This window comes from Arvicanthis niloticus, chromosome 13 (assembly GCF_011762505.2).
Source record: "Arvicanthis niloticus isolate mArvNil1 chromosome 13, mArvNil1.pat.X, whole genome shotgun sequence".
Taxonomy (NCBI): Eukaryota; Metazoa; Chordata; class Mammalia; order Rodentia; family Muridae; genus Arvicanthis; species Arvicanthis niloticus.
In genome coordinates this window covers 51,875,329-51,893,144 of record NC_047670.1, presented here as the reverse complement: position 1 = coordinate 51,893,144, position 17,816 = coordinate 51,875,329, and the positions used below count along the sequence as shown (strand labels likewise).

General features: G+C 44.2%; 1 protein-coding gene across 6 annotated transcripts in view; it reads left to right on the top strand.

The window, feature by feature from the left end:
• Positions 1 to 17,816, top strand: part of Arhgap39 (Rho GTPase activating protein 39) — an 82,657-nt gene that overhangs the window by 36,550 nt on the left and 28,291 nt on the right. For all 6 annotated transcript variants that reach the window (XM_034516680.2, XM_034516681.2, XM_076912241.1 and 3 more), the window contains exon 2: positions 7,853 to 8,019. In XM_034516680.2, coding sequence (XP_034372571.1) covers positions 7,934 to 8,019 — 86 coding nt within the window. In that variant the 5' untranslated portion in view covers positions 7,853 to 7,933. The remainder of the gene's footprint in view (positions 1 to 7,852; positions 8,020 to 17,816) is intronic.

The window sequence follows — 17,816 nt, the reverse complement described above, 5'->3', positions numbered from 1 at the left end:
GAGACTTTGTCTCAACAAACAAAGCAAATTCTGGAAAACTGTCAGTTATTAGATAACATACTTCTATATAATTTGTGAATCAAAGAGAAGTTCAAGATAAATCAGTAAGCATTTTTCAGACTTTATTTTACGTATATAGGTGTTTGTCTATATAATGTCTGTACACCATGTGTGTGCCCAATACCTAGATGGGCCAAAAAAGTATGCTGGATCTTCTGGAACTGATTTACTGTCTGTTGTGAGCTGCCATGTGGGTTCTGAGAACTGAACCCAGGTTGCCTAGAAAAGCAGTTTACTCTCAGATTGGATTTTTATTCTAAGATTTTTATCTGTCTGCCTGCCTGCCTGCCTGCCTGCCTGCCTGCCTGCCTGCCTGCCTGCCTGCCTGCCTGCCTGCCTGCCTGCCTGCCTGCCTGCCTACCTACCTACCTACCTTACTTTCAAGGCAGGTTTTTTGTTTGTTTGCTTGCTTGCTTGCTTGTTTTGTTTTTTGTTTGTTTGTTTGTTTGTTTGTTTTTAGCATAGCCCTGACTGTCCTAGAACTCACTCTGTAGACCATGCTGGCCTTGCATTCAGAGATCCACCTGTTGCTGCCTCCTGAGTGCTGGGACTTAAGGTGTGCACCATCATTGCCCAGCTCTTAAGACTTATTTTGATTTTATGTGTATGTTTTTACCTGCACTATATCTGCATTACCTGAATAGGTCAGAAGAGGGCATCAGAGTCCCTCAGAACTCTAGTTAATAATTGTTAGCTTCCATGTAGATGCTGCAACTTGAACCCAGGTCCTTTGTAAAAGTAGTGCTTTTAACCACTGACCCATCTCTCTGGTGCCTGGATTTGTTTTGTTTTGTTTTGTTTTGTTTTGTTTTAAGGCACAAATCATTAAACTCTATTTCCATATTAATAAAAGGGGCTGGAGAGATGGCTCCACTGTTAAGAGCACTGGCTGCTCTTGTAGAGGGCCATCTTGGGTTCAGCTCTTAGCACCCACATGCTGGCTCACAACCAACTGTAACTCTAGTTTCAGGGGATCCTAGTGCCAGTACCACCTTCTGTTATACAACAAAGCCTTAAGATCTAAAAACGTATTTACTTAAGAAATTACAAGAATAACAACACCCAAAGGTGGTGACCATGCCTTTAATCTGGGCACTTGAGAAGCAGAGGCAGAGGGATCTCTGAGTTTGAGGACAGCCTGGGATACATAGACAGACCCTGACTCAAACAAAACAAAACACACTAAAAACATTAAAAGAAAGGAAATAAAGTTATATTAAACCAAGAAAAATGTTTTAAAACTGCCTTATTACCAGTAAAAGTGATCCATTTCTAGCTAGATAAATGAGAGAAAACCAGAAAAACTGGAATTTTCAATATCAGTGCTGAGCAGTGGGTCACTACAGAATGTGAATCATCGGATAAGAAGCCATGCATGCCACACACACACATCTGTAACCCCAACTCAGAAGTGGATAGAGACAAGAGAATAGCAGGGGCTTGCTGGCTTCCAGTCTAGCAGAGGAAATGTGAGCTCCGTGGTAAGAAGCAGAGTCTGCTTCAAAGGAGCAAGTGGAGAAGGATGGAGAACACCAAGTGGTTTTTCCTGACCTCTACACTCACACACTGCATGTCCAAACACATGTGTACACACATGCATATAAAATAATCTTTTTAAAAAATTGCTGGAGCCAGAAGCATGGTGATGCATGCCTTTAATCCCAAGTTTATAGGTATGTAACACCTGCACAATGGACACTGACTTTGTTTTTTGTATGTGCGTGTGCATGTGGAAGTCAAAGGACACTTGACGTGTTAGTGCTTGCCTTCCCTCTTGCTTGAAACAGCCTCTTGTCATTTACTGCCTGTGCCAGGCCAAGTGACCCTTGGGCTTATAAGGATTGTCCTATCTCTGTCCCTCTTCTCCCTGTAGGAGTACTGGAATTTTCAATTAATAACCTGTGGTTTCTGGAAACAGTATAATTCATGAAGCGCACCTTCATTCAGACTCACTCTTTTTTTTTTACGTATGTATTTTAAATTAGATTACAAAGGAGTAGATTACTGTAAGGCCTTTTCATCCTTAGTTTCAGCTCACCCTCCTCCACAACCCTCTCCTGTTCCTCTTCCCTGGCCAGCATTCATGCTTAGACCTTCCTATCCCCAATATTTCTGTGATCTACTCTAATGTCATGTGCTCTGCCTCACCCCCAGTGTGAGATGCTTTCTGTCTCATGGGGCCTTTCTGGTTTCTTGACCCTTGCAGACACTCTAAATTAAACATCCAAAAAGTCACAGCGAGGATTTGTATATGAGAGTGTGTGGTGTGTGTCTTCTGAGCCTGGGCTGCCTTACTCAGTATATTTTCAGTTCTAGCCATTCTTCTACAAAGTCATATTTCTTTATTCCACAGTGTACCCACCACATTTTCATGATCTGTTCATTGGTTACTGGGTGTCCTTGATTGTGACTAGAGCAGCAGTGAACATGCGCTTGCCAGTGTCTCTGTAGTAGGAGTTAGAGTCCTTTGGGTCTATGCCCGGGTATGACGTAACCGGGTCACATGGTAGCTCTATTTTTAGATTTTTTGAGAAGCTGCCACAGTGATTTTCAAAGTAGCTGCGCCACTTTAGGTTCCCACCAACAGTGGCCACATCTTTTCTCCCACATTCTTACCAGCATTTCTTGCCACTTGTTCTCTCCATGACAGTCTTTCTGACTGAGGTCAGGAAAAAAAATCAAAATGTTACTAATTTGAATTTCCCTGATGGGTAAGAATGTTGAACACTTGTAAAAACAAACAAACAAACAAACAAACAAAACTATTTACTAACAATTTGTATTTCTGGAGCTACAAAGATGGCTTAGAGTGTTTGCTCATTGTTCAGAAAACCTGTTTGGTTCCCAGCACCCATGTCAGGAGACTCACAACCTTCTGTAACTCCATCTTCAGGAAATACAAGGCCTCTGTCTTCCACAGACACCTGCACTCACATGCACATATTCACGTGAGCGTTCTCGCTCTCTGTCTCTGTCTCTGTCTCTGTCTCTGTCTCTCTCTCTCTCTTTCTCTCACACACACACACACACACACACACACACACACACGCACACTCATTCATTCATCCACACCACATACAATTTAAATTAATAAAATAAAACTGTAAAAGCACTTTGTCTTCCTTCGGTTGTGCCAGGTCTTGTCTGTGCATATATCCTGGGATGCTTTTCCTACTTTTTCTCTAGCAGTTTCAGAATCTCAGGTCTGATGTTGACATCATTAATCCATTTAGAGCTGATTACTGTTCAGGGGGAAAGAAAGATCTAGTTTCATTTTTCTACATGCATCTATCCACTTTTCCTAGCACTGTTTGTTGAAGATACTTTTTTCTCCTATGTGTACTTTGATATCCTCACCAAAAATTGATGCCTATAGATACCTGGCCTTCGATCTGGGTCCCTGACTCTATTCCATTGATCTGTGTGTGCATCTGTTTTTTGTGTTAGCACCATGCTATTTTTAATATTATATTTCTTTAGTACAGCTTGAAATCAGGTATGGGCATCCTCCAGCATATCGTTTTGTGTAGGATCTCTGGCTCTCTCATTCTTTTGTGCTTCCATATGGATTGTTCTCTGTTGTGCTGAGATAAGAGGGTGTTGGTATTAATGTGGATTGCAGAGTGTGTCAGTTGCTTTGGTAGGATGGTTGGTTTCAGGATGTTCCTGCCCATGAGCATGGGATTGCTTTTCTTGTCCTTTCCCTTCTTCTTCAGTGTACTAAACTTCATGTTGACATCTTTCTCTCCCTTGATTAGGTTTATTTCAGGGCTGTTGTGAATGAAATTGTTCCTCTTATTTCTCTATCAGTGTATTTGGCGTTGGTTAGGAAGGCTGTTGGCTCTTTCACTAGCATTGTGCCCTGATACTTGGCTGAAAGTGTTTGTGGATTCTCAGGGTCATCTACATAAAGACTCAGATCATCTGCAATTAAGCAGACTTCGACATCTTTCTTTCCTATTTATGTTCTTTTTAATTGCTTTTCTTGTCTTATACTTTAACTACTATTTTCTGTACAATATTGAATATGTGTGAAGAAAATGTATACCCTTTTCTTCTTGATTTAATGGAAAACTTGAAGTTTTCACTATTTAATAGTGTGTTAGCTATAGAGAGCCTATATTATGTTGAAAAGTCCTTCTCTTTAGAATTTCTTAAGAATTTTTTTCAAGAATAGATGTTGGAATTTTTGTCAACAGCCTTTTCTTCCTCTACCAAGATGATCATATGGAGTTAGCTCAGTGGTAAAATGCTTGCTAGACCCTGCATTCAGTCCTCAGCTCAAAGGGGAAGAGAGAGAGAGAGAGAGAGAGAGAGAGAGAGAGAGAGAGAGAGAGAGAGAGAGAGAATATGAATGAATATGATTTATATCCTCTATGTAATTTATAGCATTTATTGATTTACATCTATTGAATTATCCCAGCCTCTCTGGAATAAAGCAACTTTATATAAAGAATGATCTTTTTGATGTGTCTCGGAAACTGACAGGGACTGAGAGAGAATGAGGAAAGGGTAGACATGTATAGGAAAGCTGAGGCCAGGCAAGCCACAGCCCAGCACCTCAGCCTGGTTGTTATGTGCAACACAGTGGAGGAGTTAGCTGGTCTCCATAGGCCGCCTCTGTAGGGCACTGAAGGCTCCTGGAGGATGAACCTGGAATGCTGGACTTGCTAGTCTTTGCACCACTGGTCAGTTGTTCATAAAAACTCATACTTGGACCAGAGGAAGCTTTGCCAATCCAAGATTGACCCAAGGAAGGCACTGGTCCTTGACACAATTGTGCCATGTCAGCAATACATATTCACTTAGGATTTTACCCATTCCTTACATACCCAATCAGGGTTTTCTCAGCTCCCCAGAGTTCTTAAATTCAGTTTGCAAGTAATTTTGTTGAGACTGTTTGCATCTCTGCTCATCAGGAAATTGATCTGTAATTTTCCTTTATTGATGGTATTGCTAATATCTTTACCAGCTTTATAGAAAGAGCTTGGTTATATCCTAACCTTTCCTTTTCTCATTTTATAACCAGTGTGGTATTGATGGTGTGGTGGTGAGTGTAGCTGCCTCCTAGCTTATGAACTAATTTAAAAAGCATAGGCATTAGTTTTTCTTTAAAGACCTGCTAAAATTGCCCAATGAATCTTTCTGGGCCTGATTTTTTTAAGTTAGGAGATTTTAAATTTTTTATTAATTTTTATTTATTTTGTGTATAGGGGTTTTGCCTACATGTGTGTATACCATATGTAGTACCCATTGAGGCCAGAGAAGGGCAATGAACGCCTTGCAGCTGGAGTTGCAGATGTTCACCAGCTGCCATGTGGGTGCTGGGAATCAAACTGAGGTCCTCTAAAGCAGCAGCCAGTGCTCTGCCCACTGAACCATCTCTCCAGCCTTTTTATAGATTTGCTTAAATATTTCATCTTAGTTTAAATTTGTTAGGTGATATAACTAGAAATTCATCCTTTTTAAAAAAAATATATTTCCAGTTTAGTAGAATATATGTTTTAAAGGAATGACCTAATGACTTTCTAAATTTCATTGTTCTTTGTCATAATGGCTTTTTCTTTTTTTCCTTTTTCTTTTGGTCTCCCAAATACTTGGATAGTGTGTGTGCCACCTTTTCTGGTTTACCTGGTAATTTGAACGTTTTTTAATTTGTCCTTAAATTAGCAGTTCGTATCCATGGAATATCCCTGGTTTGAGGGAAGGCGTAAGTCTGATGCCATCTGGGAGTTGATCAAGAGCAAGACATAACCCCAGTGATACTCTGTTCCTCATGGCTGTGTGTGTGTGGTGGGGTAGGGGCTTGTACACAGAGCCTGCAGCCTGCGAGGTCGGGGGATCAGCACTCTGTAAGCAGGGGCACTTTGCTGAAGACAGCATGTGGCCCCTGATCCCCTCCTGGCACTGTTGGGTCCTGAGCCTGTTGGATCTGATTCTAATAGCGACAACTGCTTCTCAGCTCTTTAAAGGAAACCCTAGTGTGTGCACGGGTTCACTCACTGCTATGGAATTGGTGTGCACTTGGTGTCCCTCCTGTGTCTGTTGAGACAGCACTGCTGGCATTACCACAGTGGCCTCTGTGAAGTTGCCGCCTCCATTCTGACAATGCTTGGGTCAGATAGATGCATGTGTTCTACTTTGGGGAACACTGTCGAGCTGCCACCTGGAGTGGGAACCCCTTCAGACCTAGTGCTAGGATATAAGTGCTCTTCTCCTTGTCCTTACCAGCACTAAGTAGTTCGTGTCTTTCCTGTTTGCTGGGTGCTTTGTCATAGGCCTTAAAAAGCACTTCCCTGAAGAGTGAAATGGAGCCATTTCCATAAACACTGTCTGCACTGTCTACTTACTACTTCTTCATCACTTTCTCTGTGACATTTGTTATATGTTTAGTGTGCCTGTTTTCAGATCACACATGCCATAACTGGTCATTCTACATGGCAAATGCCTCCCATTTGGGATTCACATTTTTCCTCTTCCTCCTCCTCTTCTTCCTCCTCCTTCTATTCCTCTTCTTCTTCCTCCTCCTTCTACTCCTCCTCTTCTTCCTCCTTCTTCTCCTCCTCTTCTTCCTCTTCTTCCTCCTCCTCTTTCTCTTCCTTCTCTTCCTCCTTTTCCTCCTCCTTCTCCTCTTCTTCCTTCTTTTCCTCCTCCTCTTCCTTCTACTGTTCCTCCTTCTCTTTCTCCTCCTCCTCTTCCTCCCCCTTCTCCTCCTCCTCCTCTTCTTCTTCTTCCTCCTCCTCTTTCTCTTCCTCCTTCTCCTCCTCCTCTTCTTCCTCCTTTTCCTCCTCCTCTTCCTTCTACTGTTCCTCCTTCTCTTTCTCTTCCTCCTCCTCTTCTTCCTCCTTCTCCTCCTCCTCCTCTTCTCCCTTCTCCTCCTCATCCTCCTTTTCCTCCTCCTTCTCCTCTCTCTTCCTTCTAGGATCTCACTTTGTAGCCTTGGCTGGCATGGAACTCACTCTGGAGACCATGATGCCCCCTAACCCACAGAGATTTCTGTATCTCCACCTCCTGAGTTTTGAGATTAAAAGCATAGGCCACCACACCTAGCCTACTCTTAGTTTCTTGATAAGTAGATATCCTCAATCTTAACTTTATTACAGTCTATTCATTATTTTTTTTCTTTGGGTGCTAGTTTTGTGACTGTCTCAGAGATCTGTCCCCACTGTAAAACCAAGCATTCTTTGGTTTTTCCTAAAAGTTTGTTTTGTTTTTTCAGCCTTCACATTTATAACATGGATGGCTTTATATCTTGGATGAGCATAGGCTCAGGGGTCCCTTCCCATGTGTATTCTAACCAGCACAATCTGTGAGAGAGCCTGTTCACTGTCACAGGAAATCTGTGTGTTTCTTGCATGCCAGAGTCCCACTGTGCATGAGGCCGTACCCTGTGTACGTTGTGCCCAACTTCATCTCCACAGTAACCTCCCCATATATGGCATCCTGTGCTGGGGTCCAGACGTTATACACAAGTGAGGCCTGGATGCTCAGTGCATCCTCTAGCTTTGTAGTTCTTGAAGCTCTTGTGCACCTACCCTGGCCCAAGTGAAATCCCAGCAGCAGGCAGTTAGCCAGCTGGCTGTCTCTCTATACAAGAGAAGCTGGCTGGCCACTAAGACCACCTTGCTGGGAGTGGCTTCCCTGAGGAGTCTTGAGGCATGGGGATTGCTTTCCATTTGAGCCAGCTATCTGGCAGAAGAGCAAGATGGACTGTTATTCCATGTTTGTGGTGTGAGCCATCACTTGACACCTCAATTTTCCAGCAGTGCTTAGCCACTTTTTTTCTCCCTAGTGTGGCCTCTTTCTGTCTGATGCTGGAGGAGGCAACCTGATGGTCCTCTGACAACTGTCCACCTCAGCACTAAGGAAGCAGATGGCAATGTCACAGACACAGGATTATGAATGCAGAAGCCACCATGTGGATGAGCAGGAGCCCAGGATTCCGGGGTCAAGTACCAGGTAAGGAGGCAGCATCCACTCCCAATGAGTTATCCAGGCTCTGGGGAAGTGGGGAGAACGACAGTTCAGAGAGAAGGTAGTGTGGCTCTAGGGCTGCTGGCTCCCCCGTGATAGTTCTCCAACCATGTTCATGTGGCTGCCCACGGGCACTGCTTCTCTCTCCGTCCTCCCCAGTGGCTGTCCTGCTCCTGTCACTGTAGTCCAGCATTCTCAGCACAGCCGCTCGCTGCAGTGATACCTGCACACTTGACAGAGGCCAGCCAGTTCATCCCCCTCAGAATTGATGATGTTTGGGCTGCACATATGAACTGTGCCCCATTTCTCAGGCACTCTGGGCATCCGTCCATACAGATACCAGTAGTCATGCCTCTTCATTTCTATTTTTCTGATGTGCAGTTTTTTATTTGGAAATAATTCCACACTAACAGGGGGAAAAAGAAAAAAAAAAGAACGGTCCCAGAAATGTCTGTGTGTTCTTGCTCCAAGTCATCAGTGTTGGTTACCCATCCTTGAGTTATCACCATCAGTCACCCATTCTTTCTGAGTCACTTTAGAAAGTCACAAGTGTTCTGCCTTAGGCCTTTAATGCTTGAGTGTGTGTCTGTCAGGTGACTCACATACCAAGACACAGTCACTGATCAGATCTGATGTTGACACAGGCTTTGATCTCCTGCCACCCTGAACCACAGAGACCACATATTCCCTGTTGTATTTATACTACTTTCTGTCCCTGTGTAGTATAGAATCCCTCAGCCAGTTCTGCCTGCCTCTGCCTTCTCACCCTCCTTAGCCTTGTCCAATCTAAGTGGTTTCCACAGCCTTTGCATGACTTTTGTACCCTTAACCAATATAAAAGTAATCTTTGTACTCAACTGGTTAGAATCCTTACCTAACACACACAAAACCCCACACTCTACAGTACTACATAAAATGGGCCTAGTGGTACAGGGAGATAATTCCAGTACTTGGGAAGTAGAGGATTCAAGGATCAGAAGTTTAAGGCTGTCTTCAGCTGCATGAAACATTTGGAACCAGTCTGGGATACATGAGACTCTGCCTCAAAAAAACAAAAAAACAAAACAAACAAAACAGTAGCTGGGAAATGACCCAGCAGTTAAGAACACTGGCTGCTCTCGCAGAGGACCAGAGTCTACTCCCAGCACCCTCATGGCAACTCACAACCATCTGCAACTCCAGTTCCAAGGAGTGCAGAACTGTCTTCTGCGCTCTGCAGGCACTGCACACACAGGGTGCACAGCTGTATTTAAACAAAATATTCATACACATAAAAAAACAGAATCAATAAACAACAACAGGGCTTATGTGTAGACCTACTGTAGTGTGCCAGCCCTTACAGGATTGAGTCAAGCGCTTACTGAGAGGGCTGGGTCCCTGTGCAGCTTAGATTTCAGGTCTTTGATAGCAGAGCAAGATAACCCCCTGTACATGTCACAGTTCATTTTCAGACTTTTTTTTCCCTCCTTCCCTGTTTCCTCTCCCTCTGTCCCCGCTCACTCCAGCCTAAAGGTTCATTTATTTATTATATGTAAGTACAGATACACCAAAAGAGAGCATCAGATCCCATTACAGATGGTTGTGAGCCACCATGTGGTTGCTGAGAATTGAACTCAGGACCTTTGGAAGAGCAGTCAGTGCTCTTAACTACTGAACCATCTCTCCAGCCCCAGACTCTTTTTTTTTTTTTTTTTTTTAAATCTTTCACTCAGTTTTCCAATACCAGGTTGTGTTGTTTGTTTTGTGCTCTGAGTCAAATGCAGGGCCTTGTGGTAAAGCAAGTGCTTTACCAGTGAGTTACAGCCCCAATCCCATAGCCTGCTGATCAATATAGAGTCTATACTTGGGTGTGGTGTGCAGTGTTGACTTTCGACTCAAAAATGATCCAATTTCTTCTTTCCATTTCCTTTGTTTGTGTTTTTGTTTTGTTTGAGACAGGTTTTCTCTGTGTAGCCCTGGCTATCTTACAATTCACTCTGTAGACCAGGCTGGCCTTGAACTTAAGAGATCTGCTTCTCTCTGCCCTCCAGTGCTGGGATTAAAGCACCCACATGGCTGCTCACAACCATCACCACAACCCTGAACCACTATGGCTGGCTGTGACCCAATTTCTTGGTACCTTATTTATGATTGTGTTTCCCTCTTCTGAGACGTCATACCCTCTGTACATGTCCTGAAAGTTCTGAGGCACTGGGATACGTTAGCTAACCCATGTGTTTCATTCATTTCTTTGGTTGGTTTTTGAAATAGACTCTCTCTGTAGCCCTTCCTGGCCTTGAACACAGAGACAGTCACCTGCCTGTAGCTCCTGAGACCTAGGTGTGTGTCACAATCAGTCTTAAACATTATCACCAAATAATCCTTGCCCACGATATCTCCAGTTGAGTCGGTAGGATGCTGCTAACATTGGTACCACGCCTGTTGTTTATGGGGTTGAGTCCTAGCTGGCTGTGAAGCACTGTGAGCAGCTCTCCGACAGCTAACACACTTTTCTTACCTACCTAACTCACTGAGCATGACTGTTACACACTGACTCCAACTCTGTGTGCAAGTTGTGCTTTCCTTAATTCAAGGTGCCCACCCCAACTTGCTCATAAGGCCTACACATATATGTGGCCACTTGCTGTGTCTCTCCCTTTCTTCAGGGTCCACATAATTCATGGGGCTTCCCAGACTGGGCTCCCCATTTTTCTGAAGCGACTCACTGTGGACATCTTTAGATCACACCCACGCCTGGCTTTGGATGTCAGGTCCTGGGCTCCCCACCCTCCTGTGTCTTTTATTATTCTCTGAGTATTGTGATTGAATGTTACCCCCCAGGAGATGCCAAGAATGTTCCTAAAGGGCTGGGTTTCTGCCCACATGCATAGGAGTGCACTGCAAAGGGAATAAAACCCCATTCTTTCTGGAAAGAGGATCATTGAATTGCATTGATTTAAAAGGACTTTTTAAACAAAACTAAGACTTACATTTTTTTAAGGGATTAAAAGATTGTTCTGTGCTTAATAGCTTTCTTTTGTCACTCAGAAAAATTCTTTGGAGAGTACCTTTATTTGAGAGTAGCTTTGTTTTGGTAAAATCTAATATAGGTTAAGGAGAAGGTGAAGAACGGTTGCAGAGGAATGAGGTACCAGAAGCCTCTCACAGCCTGTAGGCAACTACCTTCCTTCAGTGTCATCACCCAGGACCACACTGGGGCAACTTGCACCAGGCAGGAACTGAAAAGAGCTAGTCATATTGCATTCACAGTCCAGGCAGAAAGAAATGGTTGAGTGTGTGCTCACTTGGCTTTGTGTGTGCTTAGCTAGATACCTCTGCTCTGCCTAGGAGATGGTGCTTTCACCCACAGTGAGCTAGGTTTTCCTCTATCAGTTAACTTAATTAATATAATCTCCCACCCCAAACATGCCCACAGGCCAATCCAGGGAAGACTCTTGATTCAAAGCCCAGCCCCAACTCCCCCCCAAAGAACAACAAGAAACCCTCAAACCTAAATCCATGTAGCATATTCATCCCAGTGGTTGATTGATTGATCATGGCATCATATTGCTCCAACTGCCTTGAACTCTGGACTAAGCACTCCTAGTCACAGCCTCCACAGCTAAGTTTTGGATGTTTCAGCAGTGTTTAAAGCTCAGTTGTTCCAGCTAACCATCTACGTCTCCTGTAGACATCTACATCTTAACCATGCTTCTCACAGTCAGCATGTGCTGGCTGTGCTGCAGGTGTCTGCAGTGAGGCCTATGCTGTGATCCCTTTCCTTCTCACCTGGTTTTGTCAGCTCTTAGCATCCAAATGCTTATTTATGGTTTTATTGGATACCCATCCTTTTGGGGATGAGTAGAAGCGCTGGCTGCAGCTGTGTTCATGGTAACCCTATTAGGGAGAATGTCCTGTCCTTGGAGTGAACTGCTTATCTTGTTCCTGCCTCAGTAGTCACTGTGTGAGCCATGGTGGGTTCGGCATTGTGCTGCTCCAGCCTGGGCATCAGGAATTGCCAGGCGTCTGAAACAAACTCAGTGTAAGACTTAAACGTCCAGATGGGCAGTGGTGGTGTACACCTTTAATCCCAGTACTCTGGAGGCAGACTCAGGCAGATCTTTGAGTTCAAGTCTAGCCTGGTCTACAGAGCAAATTCCAGGAAACCTTATCTCAAAAAACCAAAACAAAACAAACAAAAAAAAAAAAAATGAGAGAGGGAGAGAGAGACAGACAGACAGATAGACAGACAGAAACAGAGAGACTGAGACAGACAGAGAGACAGAGAGAGGAGAGAGTTTAATATTCATATTAGCTATGTTTTATAGCCATGCACAGTGTTGAAGGAGCTATGCTTCCTGGCCTGAAAACTCCCCGTCCTACTTCCCCATCATGAGATGGCTCCAGTTCAGTCACCAAACAATGGGACTGGAACTAAAGCATGAGCCCTGAACCTCTGGCACTAGTGTCATCCCCACACTGATAGAAGAAGGGCAAGCTAAACAGACCAGAAGACATATTTAGAAGGTCCTAGAAGCACCCTTGAGGTAGAAAAGGTACTCTTGCTTACATGGGGTATGGTTCTGAGCAGAGGGTAGGACCAGTGTGAACTTTTAAGTGGCACAGGAAGCATTTTGCAGAAGGTTGGGATGAAGGCCCATATTACCACTGGGGCCTCACAGAGTAAATATGCCCTAGGGTCTAATGTTAGGTACAACAATCCAGCTGGTCTGTGCTGGTGCAGGGACACTCAGCAGAGTCCTTGAAGCCTTCAGCCCCTCTGCAATGTTGAGCTGGAGAGAGAAGAAGATGGTCACAAAGTCTTACATCAAAATCTTAAACTTCAATTACAGCACGCACACGCACACTTTGAGTCGATAACTAGGAGAAAGGTCTACATGAAGTGTTGAAATGTTGCCTGAAACAGATGTAGACGAGTTACTTGTCTGTTGCTATGATTAAATACCATGACCAAGTCAAGAAGAAGGGATTTATTGGGGTTTATAGAACATGGCAGCTGGAGCTGAAACACAAGGCTCACGTCTTCAAATTATAAGCATGAAGCAAAGAGATGTGAGAGGGTGAACTCAGGGCATGGCCCAAGTCTTTAAGCTCCAAGCCTGCCTGCAGTAATAAACTTCCTCTAGTGAGCCAGACCTCCTAAGCCTCCCCAGCCAGTGCCCCTAACTGGGGACCAAGTGTTCAAATGCCAGAGATGATGTTGTGGATATAGCATTCAACCCCCAACAAGGGAGGTGTAAACCCCAACTGAGAGCAGCACATGTACACAGTGTCTCTGGGTTCCTTCCAGTTTGTTATGTGGTACCAGGTACTTAAGCACAATCCTGAAGCCTATTGCAGAACACAGAAATGTAACCAAATGTGCAGGTACATTGAGAGTCCTAATCAGGTAGCATGTGTTTAGCTTTAAATGAGTAGTGTCGTGGGAATCCCTGGCTGACACCCTCAGTGTTCTCTATGGCATAGGTCATTAGGATATTCACAGAGGGAAATTAAGACCCCATTGCTGTGACAAACTATCATGATCAATGTTGTGGTTATAAGAAGATAAAGAGAGAAGTGATATGTTTTGGTGGAGGTGTATTCAGGTATGGGGAAGGGGGTGCCTCCCCAGGTCCATGCTGAGGCATCCCTTTCCCCTGAGGGACCAGCCACACGATGGTATAGCATAGAATAGAGTTTATTCAGGGCATAGGGAGGGGAGTTAAGAGGGTAGTAGAGGCAGAAAGGCAGAGAGAGAGAGAGAGAGAGAGAAAGTAATAGAGGAGTAGAGGCTGGCCATGAGCACATGGAGAGGGGAGGGAGGGAGGAGAATGGGGAGAAAGGGGGAAAGGGTCCAGAAGACAGAACAGGAGCAAGAAGGCAAGAGCAAAAGAGAGAGGAGGGGGCAAGCAACCCTTTTTATAGTGAGTCAGGCACACCTGGTTGTTGCCAGGTAACTGTGGGGCGGGGCTTAGACAAAATGCTAACAATCAAGGCAGCTATAGAAGAAGGGTTTATTGGGGACTTTACCATACAGAGGGTAAGTTCATGAGAATCTAGGAGAGGAATATGGCAGCAGGCAGGCATGGCTGGAGCAATAACTGTAAGCTTACATCTTGATCTACAAGCAGGAGACAGACAGTATGAGGGGATGACTGGGATGGCCTGGGCTTTTGAAATCTTGAAGTTCATCCTCAGTGACACTGCTCCTCCTCCTCCAAGGTCACACCTCCTAATTCTTCTTAATAGTTCCATCAGTTGGGACCAAGCAATCAGAGACATGAGCATGTGGGGCCATTCTCATTCTGTAGAGACTTTTACTGCAAACTGTATTTAGTTCAATTTTAGAAGTCCCTAGTCCGGGGCTGGAGAGATGGCTCAGCGGTTAAGAGCATTGACTGCTCTCCCAAAGGTCCTGAGTTCAATTCCCAGCAACCACATGGTGGCTCACAACCATCTGTAATGGAGATCTAATGCCCTCTTCTGGTGTGTCTGAAGACAACAACAGTGTACGCACATGAAATAAATAAATAAATCTTAAAAAAAAAAAAAAGAAGTCCCTAGTCCTTCAGTCTCAACACTGTAAAAGTAATTTTTATTCACCAGATATAATTGTCATCTCCAAGGTTGTTAACCTAGGCCTAGTCCTAGAAGCTTCTAGCCTTTGTACAATTTTATCTAGGCCTAGAATGTTTTCAGCATCTGAGACTTACTGCTGAATTGGCTCACCTTTTCTAGCTCTTTCTGAACTCTGACTGGCTAGTTCAAAATCCTCTCCATGCTGACTGATTCAATCTGACTTCTCTCTTAGCCTCTGACTGGATTGCTCTGCTTGGCCTCATACTTATTTTGGCAATCTATTCTAATCTTCTGGCTCATCCTCATTCTTTGGCTTTTTCCATCTTCACCTGTGTCTAGCTTGTTCTCTCCCTCAGCACTGCTCTCTTTTAAGCAGCCCCTCTTCTCTGTTTTCCTGAGAGCAGGGCATGTCCTAGTCTGACAATTCTTTCTCTGATTCATCACTTTGTCTGCCACTCAATTAGACATCACTTTCAAACATAGGCACTTCCTTCTACAAACTAACTTTACCTTCATTATTTGGGATTAAGGTTTGTACTAAGGGTGTGTTTGTATTCCAGCCAGAGGGATTAAGGTGTGAGACACACCACAACTAGAAACAGATTTTTCCAGCAAATAACACAATAATGGGGTTCACAGTTTGATCAAATATCCTGCAACAAGAGTCCAAAGTCTCTTCTGAGGACCAAGGCAAACTCCTAACTGTAGCCCTATGTAAAAATCAAAAACAAAAAGCAGATCATGCACTTCTAGCATACAATGGAGGGAGGAAATTACCATCGCCATGCCAACAGGGAGGGAAGGGGCCAAAGAGAGGAAGTACTGACCAAAGCAAGGCTGAAACCCAGCAGGGTAAACTCCAATTCCTGTCCTTCTGTGTGTGATGTTGAAGGGTTGATGGCTCCGCCCTCCAGCTTTGTTGACTGCAGCTCACTCCTCTCTCTGTGCTGGTTACACACTGTCCTTACATCTTGAAGTCTCCAGCTTCATCCTGCCTTCACCTTCACAGCTTCCTACAGTGGCCTCTCAGGGCCTCCATGCAGGACTCTTTACTACACATCTGGCCTCAGTGGCTTTCCTTAACCTTGGAGAAAGATTCTACAACTACTTTGTTCATGACTCTTAAAAAGAAGCACTGCCCAAGTTCTGCGGATCTCCGAGGAGAGCCTGCACCACTCTTTGAATTATATCTCCATAAGCTTTGATTTGTTGTTGCTTCTTAGAAGCAGAAAATTCTGCAGCCCTTTCCTGCATGTTGCCGGGGTGTGAAGGTATCACCCCCTTACTCCATTTCACATCCTGCCTCTCCTCTTTCAGCACAGGCCTTGGCTCCAACTTTACACTTCCTGGTGCTGATTTTCTCCTTCAACTGCACACTTTGTTTTGTTTTTGTCTGTTTGTTGTCCTGGTTGCTCATTTTCACTGTAGACCTGCATAAGAGTGGTCATAATAACCATGTGATAGAGTTGAGGTTAAGCTATCTTGAACTCTCCTCAGTCAAGGGAATTGGTGCATTACTTTTTTTTTTTCCTTTTTTTTTTTTTTTTACTATCAAATCATAATTTTTAATTTTTAATACAGGGGTTATAAACACGAAAATGCAGGATGTGGGGAAGGGGATGACACAGGAGGCGTAGGTGTTCGGGGGAGTACAGATATCTTTCAGAACAGGGTATCAGCTGGGTGAAGGTTCAGGGGTCAGGTCACTATGACTCTGCCTATGATTCACTTGTCCTTATCTAATTTGGTACTATCTGCCAAGGCTGACTATTTACAAGGTCTATGACTACTCAGGCTGGTAGATTTCCACAAAAGCTGCCTGTTTACAATAGTTTATAGACATCTGTTTCAGTGTTTTTCCATAGAGACCCAAGACTTTGTGTTAGCAGGCATGTATGTCAGGCCTATTGCTGATTTTAGGCTGATTTTAGGTCAGGCCTCTATCCCCGCCTTGGCAAGATTAGAATTGCCACAGCCCTTCTATACTTAGAGAAGGGAGGAGATGTCAGGGGCAGCCCTGCTTATACACTGAAGGTGCATTACTTTTCAATTTAAGTTAAGGCAATTTTTTAGAACAAGTACAGAAGGCAGCCACATATCACAAGAATAATCTCTCCCCAGTTGCTGATATTTTTCCCCTCTGAAATTCTTGAGCTGGGTTTCAGGAGTCCACAGTGCTTTCAGCTCTACTCTCTCCAAGCTCCTACTAGATGGCCTTAAACCCCACATAGAGCATCCAATCAGTTTCTTAGTCCAAAGGCTTCCACAGTCCCCCAAACAACAGCATGATCAGGCCTGTCACAACAAAGCCCACTGCTATCTCAGTTACTCTTTAATTGCTGTGAAGAAAGATCACAGCCAAGGCAATCATAGAAGAAAGGGTTTGTTGGAAGTTTGCAGTTACAGAGGGTTAGTTCATGACCACCATGGGGAAGAATATGGTGGCAGACGGGCAGGTATGGTGCTGGAACAGTAGCTGAGAGCTTATAGCCTTATCCACAAGCACGAAGTGGGGGGAGAAGAGGAGGAAAGAACACTAACTGGGAATTTTGTGGTCTTTTGAAATCTCCAAGTCCACCCACAACACAAAGTCCACACTCTGAATCTTTCCCAAATTGACCCACTAACCTAGGACCAATTATTCAAACATGAGCCTATGAGTACCATTCTCATTCAAACCATCACAGTGTATGGCTCTTGGCTATGATCACGAGAGTTCTGCATTATATCTGAAGTGTAGAGCCTTCAGTGGGAAAAGACAGGGAGGCAGAGCAGTGTGGTGACCCAGTACACAAAGGAAGAGGCTTCACAAGTGAACTGCAGAACAGATCCCCTGATCCCCATAAGGGCCTCAGAGAGTACTGGCAGAGAGCTGGACAGGCATCAGCAGTAGGACATAGCCAAAGAAGAGTGTGCTGAGAGCCTGCAGCACACAGGCCTTAGACCTGGATTGATTCTGCTTGGATAGATGTCAGTGCCACAGAGATGTTTTTGTTCTTCACGCATCAATCCGTAGAATTAATCAGATTTTGCAAAGATAGGAACAGAGTTTGTATGGAAGTTGGCAGGCCATGAATTCTAAAATTCATGAGGAAGTAAAAATAGGTTAAGAATAGCCAAGAGCTAGGGTTGGCAGGTAGAGGTGCCTACTGCCAAGCCTGGCGACCTAAGTTTGATCCCAGCGACCCACATAGTGGAAGGATGGAACCAACATCTACGAG